The following is a 17,699-nucleotide window of genomic DNA, read 5'->3' as shown; positions in this document are numbered from 1 at the left end:
TCCGATGTGTCTTCAGAAGGTCGCATTAAAGTGACGTAGGTAGGTTGGACTGTCAGACGATCATAAAGTGCGTCATAAGAAAAGTGCTGAAATTTAATGTAATGATTTCTTTGCGACATAATAACTTGATTCTCTTTCACAGAGAAAAACACTGTTTGGTTTTTAACAGTTAAATCTCTCCTGCAAACACAAAACTGATCAGAGTAAATCAGACATTCGTCTGTTATCTACCTGTGATGATCTACTTTGTTCTAAATCTCTGAGTCTGTTGGTTTTTTCAGTCAATAACAGAACATGACTTTAACATTTGACTACATGAGATTAACCCTTTCACGCATACAGGGTCACTACAAAGGACAGCTATTCAAAGGCTGTTTTCTTGTATTTGTGTTAGTCTGGATGATATACTTGCACAGAAACCACTACACTGGACACTGATGTGTCCATATCCTGCCACACACTGATTGTTTAATGTTACTATACATGTATGATGTGTGTTTCATTATAATAATTGTTATTTAACCCTGTCATGCATGAATTATGACAACCTCAATCAGGATTTTTTTCTTAAGTATTTGTTTTCATCTTTTCATACCTAAAGATGAATACAAATAGAAAAAAAATCTGTCTGAGGCTGTCACAATTCATGTATGAAAGTGTTAAATTTAAGAATAAATAAAGATCTCTCTCTGTGCCACGTCCACACTTCCAATGTCTCTCAAGGAAGTTGTGTTAGTGTGAACGTTGGTAGATATTATTGTAGGACGATCATAAATGTAAAGCTGAGTGTTTAACAGGTTCTTGAATGATCTCCACAGAACAACACAAACATCTCATCATCATCAATCATCAGCTACATACTAAAGACCATCATCAGCCAAAGGACCTCAAAATGATGTCACTGTATAAAATGTATATTGTACTATGGAGGAGGCAGCATTTAGCTGTAGCCTCCATAAAACCACAGACAACTTTGTCCTAAAAACTCTAAAATATAATTTTAAACACTTACTGTTCTTCTGAAGAAATCTCTGAAATCCTCAAAGTCTTTTCTGATCATCATGGTGGAAAAAAAGAAATAATAAATATTTTAAAAATGTAAAGAGTGAAAAAAGGTACAAAAATATTAAATAAATAAAAGTAAGTACGAACCTCTGTACTAAACATCCAGAGAACAAACTGAGCTGTGTTTCCTTGTCAGCTGTTTTTATACAGACACACCTCAGATCTGTGACATCAGCACCCACAGCATCACCTTAGCAACCACATTCCTCCACCTATCAGCTGTGAGTTCACATATTTGACAAACAAAAACAAAGTCACAGCTGACTCTGAGCCCTCACAGTCATCTTTCTGTCAAATAACTTCATGAAACCCTGAAATACAATAAATATTTTCAGGTCCTTGAAGTACACACGGGTGGAGGCTGGAAACCCACTCCACCTGTCACAGTCTGAAGACAGAATGTGGTTTCTGTTCAGTGTGTGAGGATCAGTATGATGTATAATAATGTGAGTAAACTTCAGCAGGTTCATGTCTGTGATGTAGAGAACAGGAACAAGCAGAGGTGCCCTGGATGTTTGATCTGTGCTCTGATAATTCAGCGTATCACCATGTGGGACAGGAGACTGTCCAGTACAAGTTACAGCCTGTCAGAGTGTCGCTCACATTTACTGACAAACAGCAGATGCATCTGTTACTGTTTCTATCTGATTTTACTCTAAACCCACCTTTTATTTCCTGTCCTCTTCTTGTTTTGTGCTCATGGAATTGATGGAAGATTGTGTGTCTCAGTATCCTGGTCAGACTGGTTCAGCAGTGGAATCATGTGTCTGTCCTTAAATCATATCAGATTTCCTCTTTGGTGTTCAGCACATTCATCAGCTCTATTTGAACTTGGAGCTTCATTATTTTTCTTTATGTTGTTTTGTTCTCGTCTTGTTTGGATGTGAAGTCATTTCAGAGCTTCATAAGAAACATACCTGTGGTTAGCTGTGCCAGTGTAACAGAGTTTAATCCTCTTTGGCATGAATTAAAGTTTTTTAAAGAAAAAAATATTTCCTTGTACTTTCTTGGAGTTTGGAGCTCTGCTTTGTATTTGAATTAATAAATTTGCAATAAATAAATGTGCAATGCGGCTCCCAAAATGTCACAGTTTTCTAATTCAGGACATTTATGAAAGAAACAACTAATTGATTGAATATATACCCTGTATATATTATGTATACATTTTATACTCTTTCATAATAAAGCATTTTTGTATGAATTTATGGTCCATGTAAAGGACTATAATCACATATGCACCTCCACACCTTTCTGATGGAAAAACTTTTGAAACAAAAAATGCATATTTATGATTTATTGGAGAAACATTAACTTGTAAACCAGGCTGATTCTATTTAACAGAAACAAACACTGTTTGGTTTTTAACAGTTCACCTGCAGACACAAACACAAACACACCGACAAAAAGCAACACTGATCAGAGCAAAGCAGACATTTCTCTGTTATCTGGTTGTGATAATCTACTTTGTTTGGAGTTGGTATGTCTAATCTGAGAATCTGAATTTCATAAATCTAACTAAGATTAAATTCAAGATCCGAATGAAGTCAATGATTACGATAAGTAACTTTGAGCTTGTTTGACTTTCCCATAAGTGTTGAAGAAAGAGGAAGTAATAACTACATATAAATGTGTCACAATAAAAGAGGTGAATGATGGAGGAGGCAGCATTTGATTGTAGCCTGATCTGGAGAACTTTGTCTGCCTTTGATTGTGTTTAAGTTGTGTTGGAGCCACAGAGAGCAAATCTTTGTTCTTTATGGAGAACCAGTGAGTCTGTTTGGACTTTACTATGAAACATCAGTGCAGGAGTCTCTCAGTACATCTGTTTACAGTGAGGGACAAAGAAGCAGCAGAAACACACACAGAGAAAACATGGAAAAGACGAGCAGCAGCAAATAGTCTGCAGGGAGAGAGAGCATGCAGCTTCTGCAGCACTTCCTGGAAATCACATGACTGTAATCAGAGTACAGGAGAGTAACTGAGTACATTTACTCTTTGTGATTGAGGTGATTTTCTTCTTGATATTGTGTCAGATAAAGTCTGAGAGGTTTTGGGTTTTCAGATGATAAAACACATTAAATTATTTTAATATGATGTAGATCAGCGGTCCCCACCCCCGGGCCACGGTCCGTGAGTCGTTTGGTACCGGGCTGCAAGAGTTGAGACTCGCAACTCTATGGTTTGCAGGGTTTTTTTTTTCGTTAACTCCGTTTCCCTGGGTCTTTTCTTGTGTTGTAGTTGTGTGTCTTTGTTTGAAAGAAATATTTACACATTACCATAGCGAGCAAAAAACATTAAGCGGCAGAGAGGAGGACGTTACTCTCAGTGTTGTTGGGGCATTTCAGAAGGATGCTGCTAATAAAGTTACACAACTACACAGTGTATTTGGATTTAGTATTATATTTACAAAATATCACCATTATTGTCTTGGTCGTATCATTTTGTTTTGTTGTATTTATCTGCCATACCTTAAAGGCTGCTCCATGAAAATATTATCTGACATTAAACCGGTCTGTGGCACAAAAAAGCTTCGGGACACTGATGTAGATTACAGAAAAGGCTGAAAAACATCATTTTTAACATTTACTGTTGTTCTGAAGGATCTCTGAAACCCTCAAACACTCTTCTGATCATCAGGATGGAAAAATGTTCCACTTAAAACAACAAGCCCTTCACCTCTGTCACGCCATAGCAGCATGTTCCTGTCCACTCCTGCTTTACATACAGATATTTGACAAACAAATAGGTTATTTGTTAATTCTTCACACAATACAAAAACATAGGAGAAAATGAAAGTTCAAAATATATATTAAAATTGAAAAGTTAAAAAAAACCATTGATCATAAATCCAGCAGGTCTGATCACTCAAACAACATGAAGAAATAGTTCATGAAGGCAAAATGTAAATAAAACACTTACTCTGTTTAAAACCAACAAACTTGACTCTGGTGTCGTCTGTCTCTGGCACTTTGTTCCCTCATAACTTCATAAGATATGAAATCTTCAAGGCTAAAACACACATGTCTCTTTAACTAAATGAATACATTTTACTGCACCTACTACAGCTGTCAATATCTAAAAACAAAATCTTTATCACAATATCGTCTGTGAGGAATAGAAAGAAATGCAGGTTAAAACAATGCATTCAGGGGAAACTGGGGAAGACTCATGTGGGTCAGCCAGTTTCAATTTAGAGTAAAAGGAAAAACAGCTGATTAGTTACTGATTACTGTGAGTTTTCACTGTTGAAATGTCTGAAGGAATCTGTAAAGTCAGCTTTGTGTCTGTGGAGAACCTTTGAAAAGTCCTCACCTTCAAAGTAATCATTTGATATTCTGATTATTCATCGAGTCCTCAACAGTCTTGTGTTGATATAAAACAGGTGTGTGTTTGTGAGTCAGTATCCTGGTCAAACTGGTTCAGCAGTGAGTGTTTGCTGATCATACAAATGGGCTCTGTTTTGTTTCATATCACATGATCTGTTGGTATGTGCAGCAAAAGTAAAAACACTCAAAGCTTCTTTCCTTCTCCATTTTTATTCTTTTTATAAAAGTAGGGCTGACATAGTTGCTTAGATGTTAACAAGGCGATCATCTCAGGCTGTCTAACAGCAATAAAAAATCTTGAAATGGAACATTATTATCTACGCAAACTTAGATTTTACTGACTTTAAAAAACTATATTTTGCAAACACTACTCATATACAGAGTTTAAATATAAGAGTGACGCAGTTACAGCAGACATTTCCGTGTTCTCTGCTTTGATAATTTGCCTCTTAGATTGTTTGAGTCTGTTGGTATTTTCAGTTAATAACAGACTTTGATTTTAACACTTGATTGCATTAAACTTGAAAAACTATTAAATTTAAGGTTATATTAAAGCTGAGAGATTGATTTTCAGCAATTTGTTTCAATTCAACACTGATGTCTGTTAAGGAAGTTGTGTTTGCATGAACGTTGGTAGGCTGGACTGTAGGACGATCATAGATAAATGTGTCATAACTAAAGCAGGTCTGAGTGTCATCATCAATCATCAGCTACATACTAAAGACCATCATCAGCCAAAGGACTTCAAATGATGTCACTATATAAAAATGTATATTGTACTATGGAGGAGGCAGCATTTAGCTGTAGCCTCCATAAAACCACAGACAACTTTGTCCACCTTTGATTAAAAGACAAATATATTTTGTACATTTTAAAATACTTACTGTTTATCTGAAGGAAATCTGAAATTTTCAAAGACTCTACTGATCATCATGATAAATATTTTAAAAAGAAGAAAATATACAGAACAAAAGAAAAGACAAAGAAAAAAGAAATCTGTGCACTAAACAGCTATAGAACAGACTGACTTGAATTTCAGCTGTTGTTGTTTTGTTTTATATAGACACACCTCAGGGCTTTGACATCATCGCCCACAGCAACACTTAACAGCTGAGTCTGACCCCCTCACAGTCATCCACTCCACCTGTCACAGTTTAGAGACAGAATATGTCTTCAGTGTGTGAGTGTCAGTATGATGGGACACATCATAATTTCAGTAAGCTGCACATCTTCTGATAATTCGCCATATGATGTCATTAGGTAGGAAACCATTGTTACAAGTTACAGCATGTGAGACTCTCTTAAACAACAGATGCATCTCCTTCACTTAGCTTCATCTTCATGTGAGTCATTTTTAAAGGCAAAATATATCTCCAGCTTCTTTGAATTTGACAGTTTTCTTGTTCGTTATCCTTCTACTGAGAAATAAGTATGACTCTGAAGAATCCCATACAGAAGAGAACCATTAATTAGTCACTTTCTTTCTCTGTATTTTTCACTCACTGTGAACACAAACACTTTTGGTCACCAAGCTGTCAGTAAACACGAAAAAATGTGTTGATTCAGGGGGTTTTAACACTTTTGATGAAGACTGTGGAAAGAAGTGATGGTGTTGTAGCACCACCTGACGGATGGTAGAGGATGTGCAACAGAGGCAACAAAAACCAAAAGCAAATGAATGAAGGTTTGACCCAATTTCCTTCAGCACTTTTTTATATTGAAATTATAGTTTTTATTTAAAACATAGCTGTATTATGTTTATGTTTGTATGTCTATTATGTTTAGTTAGTCCCTCACTAAAGTATAGTCATCAAATTTGTTGCAAACAGCAACAGCAAAACACATTTTTGGATGTCTCTGATTCCAAAAGGGCAAAACTGAGCAGACAGCTGCACCTACAGTCAACCTGATGACACCTCTGCTAATTAAGACAGCAATGTATCGTAGGCTACAGACATTTACTCAGTCCTTTTACACTTGCATACATTTCTGAGAAGTGTTGATGCTGGATGGGCATGCTGGGAAATATATCACTTGCACTTCTTCACCTTACTCCCCATCATTTGTTTAAAATCCGGCTTTTTTTACGGCTTGTGGTGGTCTGGCTGAAGAAGATGGTGTGAGTTTAAAGCATGAACCTAAATGAAAGCATCTGTTCCCCTGATTTCTGATCAGCTGCAGCTGTCCGTGGTGCTGGTCAAAAACTGAAACACTCAACAGGGAATCAGAAGAAAACTAGGTTTCAGAAATATGAAATAAATCACACGTGAACCGAGCTGACCTAGGGACAAAATTTCCCTTTGTGACTTTTCCACAACATCTGCTGCATGAGGACGGTAAAAAAATAGAATAAAACTATCAAATACTCTTCATATTATGGGATGGGTAGGACTACAGCAGAGGAGTAAGAAGGACGAATGTTATATCTTTTAACAAACCCAATTCAGGTGTAAAGGAGAAATTTCTGTACAACCCAAACATGTGACACATTTACAGGATGAGCAGAAATGTTTGTGAAATGCATCGGGACTGTTAAAAGTTTATATTAAGCCAGAATAAAAACAGGCAAACACAAAGACAAGAATGAATGCTTGATTTTAACACAACAATAAGCATAAATATCTCCATCTGACAAAAAGGGATGAACCTGAACTTACTCGTTCATTTCTACTGATCACTCATTTTTGACTGGGAACACTAAGCGTGTAAAAATGTTGAATAAAACACACAGAACTGTAAGCAAACTAATACAGTTTATTTTGTGTGTTGAAATCCTCTTTGATGCACAGCCATGAAATCTCAGGTCAGTCTGATTAAACTACATTTTTCAGAGAAAACTTTTTAATTATCAAACTGAACTAGAAAACAACATGAGAGTCAAACTGAGAACAAACAAGTCAAACCAGCTCCTGTTTTATTTCTATAAAGTTTGGATGCAAACGATTTGTCTTTTCTTTAGCCGTTAAAGCAGTAGAAGAAAAGGTTACACGGTTAGCATTTCAAACAGTGGAACTGTAATACCTGGATATAACACTAGGTGGAAGCAGACGCCAAATGAACTTTCTGGCTAGCTCAGGCTTCAGAGTAGTTTAACCCAAGAGGTGGTACTCTGTGCGGGGTCAGGGAAAATGAGTCAGCCTGAGTGACATGTTCATGTGTTCGTAGTTTATCAGACACTTTGCTGAGAAGGTGAGATTTAATTTAAAAAAGAAGAAGATTTGAAGTGACTTTAAAGTGTTTTAGTTTACACCTTACAAACAATTCCCCAGTTCAGTCTCAGAACGAGACACAAATCTCCTTTGGGGTTGTATCAGAATCTGCATCTGGTGGATAAACTCAAAGTTAGCTTTTAATTCATGAAAACTGTCAGCTATTGCTGGGTGGTATAGAAAATATAAATAGTTTTTTTTCTCAAACGTATACATCCTGCACTGAAGCTATTCTGTTTTCAGCTACTGAATGATCGAAATGAGGTACATCAATTAGCTGCAACCAAGTAAGTCAAATTGTATATCTTTTCCAAGCCGACACACAAAAACATGTGAGAATAATACTGCTGCAGAGAAACTAAACAGATCGAATAAGAACAAGTGTTGTGTATTTTGGGTTTTAGCAGGACCCGTAGTGTTCATGCACCAGGGGCATGATGGGAAATGGGTACTGTTGTTGTTGTTCGGTCTAGCCCTGTGCTGGAAGTTATGCCGCTATAATAAATACTTAAAGTTACGTCGTGGTCCGAGAATCATTGTTATACCAGTAACACGCAGTGAAGATATAACAAAAAGTGGCGACGAGGACGACTGGACCGGCGCTGCAGTCCGCGACAATACGGAGTTTTGCACTGTTTTTTCCTGCCGATGCCTCGAGCTGACCCGGTGTTAGACGGCGCCGATGTGAGGACGAGCCACCCGGTGTGCGGCGGTGGATGCCGATTTTTCCAGCGAACCGGGGAGGAGTGAACAGCGGAAAAGACGACGAAGGAAAAACTCCGTGAGTAACGCAAAAAAAATAAAAAAGCCGTTACAAAAAGGAACAGTTGTGTGGGGAAGAGTGCCATTTAACCAGGAGCCGAGTAATGGCTGGAGTTATTGGCTCAATTGGTCCCTTCGACGAAAACACGGCGCAATGGAGCTCATATACGGAGCGTTTTGGATATTTCGTTGCGGCTAATGACATACAGGATGATAAATTGGTGCCCATTTTTTTGAGTGTGATAGGCCCAAAGACTTTTAACCTGCTAAGGAGCCTGCTGCAGCCAGCAAAGCCAGGCAATAAAAGTTTCACAGAGATTGTGGACACACTGACCAAACATTTTTCGCCCAAGCCTCTCGTGATCGCTGAACGGTTCAGGTTTCACAAGCGAAACCAAGAAGAGGGTGAGTCTGTCACAATGTTCGTTGCATCATTACGCAAGTTAGCTGAGCACTGTGAGTTTAAAGATGTTTTAAATGACACATTAAGAGCCAGACTCGTGTGTGGATTAAGAAATGAAGCTGCACAGAAGAAATTACTCACGGAAAGTGACTTGACTCTTGAGAAGGCAATTAATATCAGTGTGACCATGGAAATGGCGTCGAAAGAAGCCCATGCTCTGCATGCTACAGACAGGGTACACAAACTTGACAGTGGTAAGGCAAATGCACAAGGACCATGTTTCCGCTGTGGCAAGTTAGGACACCTTGCTAGTGATTGCTGGTGCAAGGAAATGGATTGCAACAACTGTGGAAAAAAAGGCCATATAGCACGGGCATGCAGGAACAAAAAGAGCAAGGATAAGGGCTCAAAGACTGGAAATAAAAGAGGCACTGCAAAATTCAAAAAGGAAAGACATGTTCGCACAGTTAAGCTTCATGAGGACAGAGTAAGTGATTCCTCAGATGAAGAAGTGTTGTCTGCAATAAATACTGTGCGAATACTGAATGTGGATGAAACATCAGACGGCTTTTGGGTCAAGCCCAAACTGGAAGGACATGTTGTAAAAATGCAGATTGACACAGGTCCAAAAGCATCATTAGTGTCATATAATGTCTACAGGAAGTGTCTGAAGCACCTTCCACTCAAACCCTCCGACACAGTATTTAAAGGATATACTGGACATCGAGTGCCTATGAAAGGAATGACAGAGGTGACTGTTCAATGCAATGACCAAACTGCTAAGCTGCCTGTGTATGTTACGCAGAAGGACTGCCCTGCTATAATGGGACGTGTGTGGCTCAAAGCAATCAGACTCAACTGGCAAGAAGTGAGGAAGCTGTCGCATGGTTCCTCTCAGCTGCAGGCCATACTGGGAAAGCACAAAGAGGTTTTTCGTGAGGAACTGGGCAGCATGAAAAAAATTACAGTGAAGCTGCATCTCAAACCTGACAGCAAGCCAGTCTTTATGAAGGCTAGACCTGTGCCGTACGCCATTCGGCCCAAGGTGGAGTCTAACTTAGACGCATTGGTCAAGAATGGTGTTCTGGAGCCGGTTACAACCAGCGAGTGGGCCACGCCTATCGTTCCAGTTCCTAAAAAGGATGGAGGAATCCGGATCTGCGGAGACTTCAAGGTATCCGTGAATCCTGTATTAACAGCAGAGCAGTATCCCCTCCCTCTGATTGATGACTTATTTGCTGGTCTGAGTGGGGGACAAAAGTTCAGCAAAATAGATCTCAACCAGGCTTACCTGCAAATGCATGTTGAAGAGCAGTCACGTGACATGTTGACTATCAACACACATAAGGGACTTTTCAGATACTGCAGGTTGCCTTTTGGCATCACATCAGCTCCAGCATTGTTTCAGCGAGCGATTGATCAAATCCTGAGCGGATTACCTGGTGTGCAGTGTTACTTGGATGATATCCTGTGTACAGGAGCAGATGATGAAGAACATCTGTGCAACCTGGATGCGACCCTTCAGAGACTGAAGGAATACAGATTGAGAGTCCGTAAGGAGAAATGTGACTTTTTCCAGTCATCTGTGGAATATCTAGGGCACGTGATTGATGCAAATGGACTACACACTGCGCCTTCAAAGATCACAGCAATTGTGGATGCACCCCCACCACAAAATGTCAGCCAGTTAAAGTCTTTCTTAGGACTGTTGAACTACTATGGACGGTTCATACCCAACTTGGCATCACTCCTGAAACCACTGCATAACCTGCTACGCAAGGAGGAAGCATGGAAGTGGACAGCAAGCTGTCAAGAGGCCTTTCAAAAGGCAAAGGATTCACTGACTGCATCTGAGGTGCTAACCCACTTCAATCCTAAGTTCCCAATTCAGCTTGCCTGTGATGCTTCACCCTATGGGGTGGGGGCAGTGATTTCCCACATTCTCCCAAACGGCGAAGAAAGGCCAATTGCATTCGCATCAAGGACATTAAACACGGCAGAGACCAACTATGCTCAGCTGGAACGAGAGGCTCTGAGCATTGTATTTGGTGTTCGGAAATTTCACCAGTACTTGTACGGTAGGAAGTTTACACTGTTAACTGACCATAGACCTCTCACAACCATCCTGGGACCCTACACAGGGATTCCATCTTTTGCTGCTTCTCGTCTCCAGAGGTGGGCATTGATATTGTCAGGACATTCTTATGACATCAAGTATCGCAAATCGGAGTCTCATTGCAATGCAGATGGGTTGTCCAGGTTGCCTCTCCCTGTTAGAAAACCCGTTTCTGACACTGTTGAGATCCTCTACTTCAGGGAGGTAGAGACAGCACCTGTTTCGGCTGTGCAGGTGAAAAAGGCGTCCAGAAATGACCCTGTGTTGTCAGCAGTGATGGACTGGATCATTAAGGGTCTTCCTGCAGGTGAGGATGTAGACTTGAAGGCCTTCCTGGGAAAGCGGGCGGAGCTTTCTGTTCAGGCGGGATGTTTGCTGTGGGGGAGGAGAGTCATTATTCCCCTGTCACTTCAAACAAAACTGTTGAAGCAACTTCATGCAGGACACAGTGGAATAGTGAGAATGAAGGAAATAGCGAGAAGCTATTTTTGGTGGCCAAATATGGACAAACAGATTGAGGAGATTGCTAAAAACTGTTCATCGTGTCATAAGGTCCGGAACAACCCACCACTTGCTCCTCTCCATCCCTGGGAGTTCCCACAGGAGCCATGGCATCGTGTGCACATTGACTTTGCAGGTCCATACGAGGACAAAATGTTTCTTGTAGCTGTTGATGCACACAGTAAATGGCCTGAAGTGACCATCATGAAATCAACCACCACTGAGAAGACCATAGAAGCACTAGGAGAAATGTTCAGTAGGTTTGGATCTCCTACACAGATAGTCTCTGACAATGGACCTCAACTGGTTTCACAGGAAATGGAGGCTTTCCTGCAAGCTAATGGAGTGCAGCACATTACTTCAGCTCCATACCATCCTGCAACGAATGGCCTTGCAGAAAGGTTTGTTCAGACAATGAAACATGCACTGAAAACATCACAAGGCCAAGGAACACTGCATCAGAGACTGCACAAGTTTCTGCTTAACTACCGGAACAGTCCACATGCAACCACAAGGACATCTCCTGCCAACGCAATGTTCAAGAGAGATCTGCGCACTACCTTTGATCTTTTGAAACCCTCAACTGTGAAGGACACTGTGCAAAAACAACAAGAGAAACAAATTATGTACAGGGGCCAACAGGTCAAGAACAGAGTCTTCAGCCCCGGTGAGTCAGTGCTGGCCAGGAACTACAGAGGAGCACACAAGTGGGTTCCTGCAACTGTCATCGCACAAACTGGACCAGTTTCATATACAGTACAGGTTGCCGATGGAGTGTGGAGAAGGCACGTGGATCAGCTACTTCAGACCGCACCAGTGTCTGCAGAAAGGTCTTTCGAAGATCTTAAAAATGCACTCATCGACTCGTCAGTCCCTCCACACATGCAAGTAGAGAACTCCACCGCATCAGGAAAAGTGGTTCCCACTGTAAATGAGACTGCAAGAGAGACTGAGACATCTTCAGTGACAGAAACTAAGGCTCCACAAGAGAGCACACAGACTGACGTTACCACAGACCGCCGATACCCCAACAGAGAGCGGCGGCCTCCTGTTCGTCTGAGTTATTAGATAGCACCTGACCCAAGTGAACGGGGCAGAATAATCCCCATGGGTCATGGGAAGGTCGAGGTAGTCTACCCTCACTCCCAAGTTAGCAATTAAAAGAGTTGTTGTTCTAACCATACAGTTAATAAAAGGAAAAGGGAAAGGTGAAATGTTTGTGATGCTATTACTGTCATGTTCCAGTGAAGACAGAAGTTTTGAGTAGATCACCTGTTTATTCCATAGTACATCCTTTGTAAGAGGGGAGGAGATGTTGTGTATTTTGGGTTTTAGCAGGACCCGTAGTGTTCATGCACCAGGGGCATGATGGGAAATGGGTACTGTTGTTGTTGTTCGGTCTAGCCCTGTGCTGGAAGTTATGCCGCTATAATAAATACTTAAAGTTACGTCGTGGTCCGAGAATCATTGTTATACCAGTAACACGCAGTGAAGATATAACAACAAGAACAAAAGCCAAAAAACATGAATAAATTATACATAACAACAAAGTTACTGAGGACATAAATCATATTAATGTAGGGGGGAAAAAACACTTAAAACCCAAGTTAAAATACAGCGTGAGTCATACAGGTTTAATTCAGTGAGAACAAGAAGCAGAAGGAAATGATCAGCAGCTGGACGTCAGTGGTTGGACTGGTGGACTACTTCAATGAAGCGTAGATGGAGTCTGGCTCTGATTTAAAATCTAAACACAAACACACACACAGTTCAAACAACAGGAAACACGATTTTAATAGTCATCATCTCATTTTTTTGTTGGTTGTAATACACAATTGGACAGTACGGGCAGTTACTTTTTTAAGGGACTGTATTTATATAGGAAGGAGTCATTGCAGGTTTTGGCCACTTGAGGAGCTCAAGAGTTTACGGTGATATTTCTATAGCAGGTATCAGAGCAATGACTATGTTATGTAAAGGGTGCATGATTAATGCTGAAGAACCAATAAGATCAACACAACATAGTGTGTCTGTGAACAAAGCAGCAGCAGCACAGCTGTTTGGACTTGTAACTGTTTTCATCAAACAGCTTTCAAGGTGTATGAAACATACAAACTGTAGCACAGAGTAGCAACTTTTAGGAAAATTGTTCCACTGATCAGCAGCTAGCTTTTCTTTTCCACAGTTAAAGATAAAGAGCAGCTGTACCTGGGCCTCCTTGGTCTGATAGTTTGTTTCATGACATCTTCAGTTCTCACAGATGGAGAAACTGCAGCTCGATCAGCGTCTGCAGATGAAAACCCGTTAAAGTTACTCAAGGTAAAACAGCAACAGTACAGCTATATAAAAACATGATTATTGTATGTAATCTTCCATTATAAAGGGAATATGTGATGATCATTATAAACAACAACACCTTTTCACAGACTTCTTAACACCTCTGCTGTAAAACCAAATTGACTACAAAGAACTGAGGGGGAGTTTATGTGAAAAACAAGGTGGACGACCACAAAACTGCCATCGTCTTTCAGTGCAATCTAACACCTTTAACCACAGAGCAAACAAGTTCTCACAACAGAAACTCGGCCATTGGTCAATTTGGAAAAGACAGCAGTAAGAAGTCTCACCAGCTGCAGGCTACAACTAAAGTTAACTAGTATCATCATCAAAGGGATGAATGTTCAACATGTCAGGATGTTACAGAAACTACAAAATTAGATTTTATTGAAATGCTTTTCCAGATGATGTCTCCGCGATCTTTCCTGTGTTTAAAATGAACAGTCCTGTGTTGAAACACCTGCAGCTGAAGTGTTTTCTTTCTATCAGAAACAGGATGCTGGACGACTGCAGAGCTGTTAGCTTCAGTTAACCACAGACCACAAACACACAGTCCAGCTCACAGTGAACAACACTCAGTGAACATAGAGTTAAACACACACATGTTACATCTGATTGAAATGATCACATTTTAGATCAACGACACAAATAAAATAAAAAATTACAAATATAAACATTAAATATTGTGATTAAAGATTTTGAACATCAAACATTTATTACACTTCTGATCACCCCCATGCTATGTAATGACTTCATAATCCATCAAAGTCAGCAACAGTCCTCATGAACCTATGACCTCATACCCTCAGTTTCTTTTCCTTTATATGTTCCCACACTCTAAAACTGAACCAGAGTACCTCTAGAGGCAAATTTAACATCTTTGTTATGATATACAATATAAACAGCACTACCTTTGCTTTGTCTGATTAGCTGTACTTTACAATTTGATGTTTTGATGATGTTGTACATGACAAGAGTGATGATGTCATCTTCTCCAGTTTCTTCTTGATCTACTGAAATGATCCAAAATGAAGATTTAAGAAAGTTGTAACTGTGATCATAATGAATGTGAACTTTATTTTACTAAACAAACTCAGACATGAAAGATCAGGAAGTCTGAGTCTCACCTTCAGGTTTACTGTGAACACATCGTCTCACCAGGAGAACCAGTAACACCAGTAGAACCACAACACAGACTGATCCAACACATGACAACACAGAGAGAACGGGAGGAGAGAGTGATGGAGGAAGAGTGATGGAGGTGGAACCAGGAGGAGAGGTGGATGTAGGTGGAGGTGTGGATGTAGGTGGAGGTGTGGTGGTGTGTTTGTCTAAAATAAAGCAAACACAGTCATTAAGTTGTCGTCACATTGTGAATGTTGAAAGCTGCAGAAACACAGACAGGTGAGTGTGTCACCTGTGACAGTGATCCAGCTGGATGGAGACTCTCCATGACCGCTGATGTCACACTTGTAGAGGCCTTCATCAGACCTGGAAACATGCTGGATGGTCATGTGACCTGTAGGCTGCTTCCTGATGAGGGAGCCATCTTTATAGAAAGCAGCTGGGAGGTTGGAGGGAGTGGTCTTTGTTTTACAGAGCAGAGTGACGTCATCTCCCTTGTAGAATTATAGGAATTATTTTATGGTTACTGTTCATAACCATCATCTTTATCATTGTATTAATTATCATTTCATCCAAGCATTTATTGAAGTTGCTGGCATTATGTTATAATTGGTATTACAGAGGTTATCATAATCAAATATTAACATGTTTATTACAGGTGCAGTTACAACCACTTTAAATCGTTGAGTTAAATCTATAATCTTAAATGCTTATATGTTGAGTATATTGCTACAGTAAAATAGTAGCTGAGCAAAGGCCTGAATGTATTCAGCTTCTTGTTGCATTTGAGTTTGCCTAGCAACAGGTGACGCAAAGAGGAGGACAAGTCCATGGGGACCCCATCGCCTTATTTGGAGAAGATGCCAGAAAGGGGAACTCCTGTCTCTGCAGTTATCTCTTAAAATTGATCAGTGTCTGTAGAAGAGGCAAATAATGTTCTTAAGATGCAAATTATGTGCTTGTAAACGCATGAGGGGGCGTCATAATACCCTGATGTTATAAAAGCAATCCGAAGTGTATCTTTGGGTGGGGATTTACAACTGATGGTTTCCAGTGTACGTCTCCCCACGCTGCGTGTATTCATTAAAATCAATTGTTTGATGACCTCTTCTGGACCATCATTGCTTTACTCTCGTCCTCAATTTCGGACCCGTAACATTTGGTGCATTGGCCGAGGGTTGAGTAGAGAGAGTTGGAGTTGGAGGTTGAGACCGAGAGGGTCCGAGGCGCTCGAACGAGCAGACACGAGTCAGTGGTCGAAGTGAGTGGACATAAGCCGGCTTATTCAAAGGTAAGGCACTACCTGTTGAATTATTTCCAAACAGTGCTGGATTGGTTATGACAAAATTAAAAGTCTACTCACTGAAAATTACTGGTAAATGTCTGTTTTGATTTTGGTGAAAATCTCATGAGAATTGAAGTTGAAGTAATGGTAATGTAAGGTTAAGTAACAGTACTGATTAAAGGAAATGCAGTTGGACTGCTAAGGAAAGAGAATTTAAAGTAGTTGGACTACTGAATTTAGGATATAGGTCATTTGAAATCTGTATATGGTCATACAGTTATAATTGAATATAAAGCTGGGCTTGGACATCAATACAGTCGGTTTTGTGGTTTCATAGGATGTCTTTAAAATACAAGTAAATTTCTGTAGAACGGAACTGTGGGAAGTTCTAAGAAAGTGCATTGTTCGGAGGTGACGCTCCAAATTTCTTGGGGACGCTCAAGATCTTCCGTTGGACGGGATAGTCCGATTGGCAATCGTGGACAACTGGGGACGGTCCAAAACAGCTACTGATTGGATCAGTTGACCGTTTGGAACGGTGTTTGCACTTTGTTTGGGTAGCAAAGGTTGGACCTTGGGCGTTGGACGCTTTTAAATTGAGTTAGGGATTTTAGAGATTAGACCAGAGACAGGTTGGACCTGATACTGGGTAATTGATAATAAAAAACTTGGAGTTTGTCCCTTGGAGGGTTAATTTAAATTTGTCGAAATTGTGTAGGTTTTAAAATGTCAGGCCTAATACTGCAGTTGTAATTATAAAGACGTCTGTGTAAAATTGTGTGTCAGAGGAGTCTGTGAGTCAGGCTGGTATTATTTTTAGACTGTGTGTGTGTGTGAAAATGCAAATAAGGCAGCTGCAAGGTCTCTAGAGTTTTAGGAAGTTTAGATAGAGACTGTTACACATTGCTGAACGCCTGTTTTGTTTATTACAATATTGTAAGTAAAGTTTTTATTTCTTGCCATGACTGTATGACTGTTTGCTGGGTTTTGAGATAGGATACATAAAATGTTGATACTTATGACCGTTATTTGGGGTCTGAAAACTGAAATTGACTTTGAAATAATTTCATTAATAAATATGTCTGTAAGTGATGTCTCTTTTGGTGTGTTCAAGTAAGATGTTTTAGAATCAGGTATTGTGGTTGACTTTGAGTGATACATATAGGTGTAAGTCGTTTGATGTTTGTTGGGCAAAGGAGGACTTTAGAAGATTGTAAGTGGTTTTTCTTTTAGTCCGATAATATATAAGTAGTTAGATTTGACAGACTTGTTTACATTTTGGCTTTATGTTAATATAGGTTTACAACGGGCAGCAGAGGAAACACAGTACAACATCTTAAGGGTTTAAAATAATAATAAATAAATGAATGAAGTTTCTTAAGGGTTCTTGTGTGTGTTTTTAGGGATAGTTTTTTGTGGGTTTTTAGGGGGAGTGTGTTTGTGGTGTTTGTGTGTGTAAAACGGAGATAACATGAAAACAGAGGAAATAGAGACTAGAATGTCCTAGAAGGCAATAAAATGCAAATTAAGAAGCTGTGAACTGCTTAAACCACAGTTGGTTTCACAAGTA

General features: G+C 39.8%; 1 protein-coding gene across 1 annotated transcript; it reads left to right on the top strand.

Annotated features, from left to right (window-relative positions):
* Positions 1-9,611: 9,611 nt before the first annotated feature.
* On the top strand, positions 9,612-12,450 carry LOC120434262 (uncharacterized protein K02A2.6-like). The gene has a single exon (XM_039602043.1). It carries the CDS (start codon positions 9,718-9,720, stop codon positions 12,448-12,450), a length of 2,733 nt encoding a protein of 910 aa, XP_039457977.1. The 5' UTR covers positions 9,612-9,717.
* The last annotated feature ends 5,249 nt before the right edge of the window (positions 12,451-17,699 follow it).

This window comes from Oreochromis aureus, linkage group 3 (genome assembly GCF_013358895.1).
Source record: "Oreochromis aureus strain Israel breed Guangdong linkage group 3, ZZ_aureus, whole genome shotgun sequence".
In the NCBI taxonomy this organism is placed as follows: domain Eukaryota; kingdom Metazoa; phylum Chordata; class Actinopteri; order Cichliformes; family Cichlidae; genus Oreochromis; species Oreochromis aureus.
This window is presented reverse-complemented; position numbering and strand designations above follow the sequence as displayed.

Excerpts from the sequence above, each read along its gene's own strand:
- LOC120434262 (XM_039602043.1), top strand. The coding sequence starts at position 9,718 with ATGAAAAAAATTACAGTGAAGCTGCATCTCAAACCTGACAGCAAGCCA.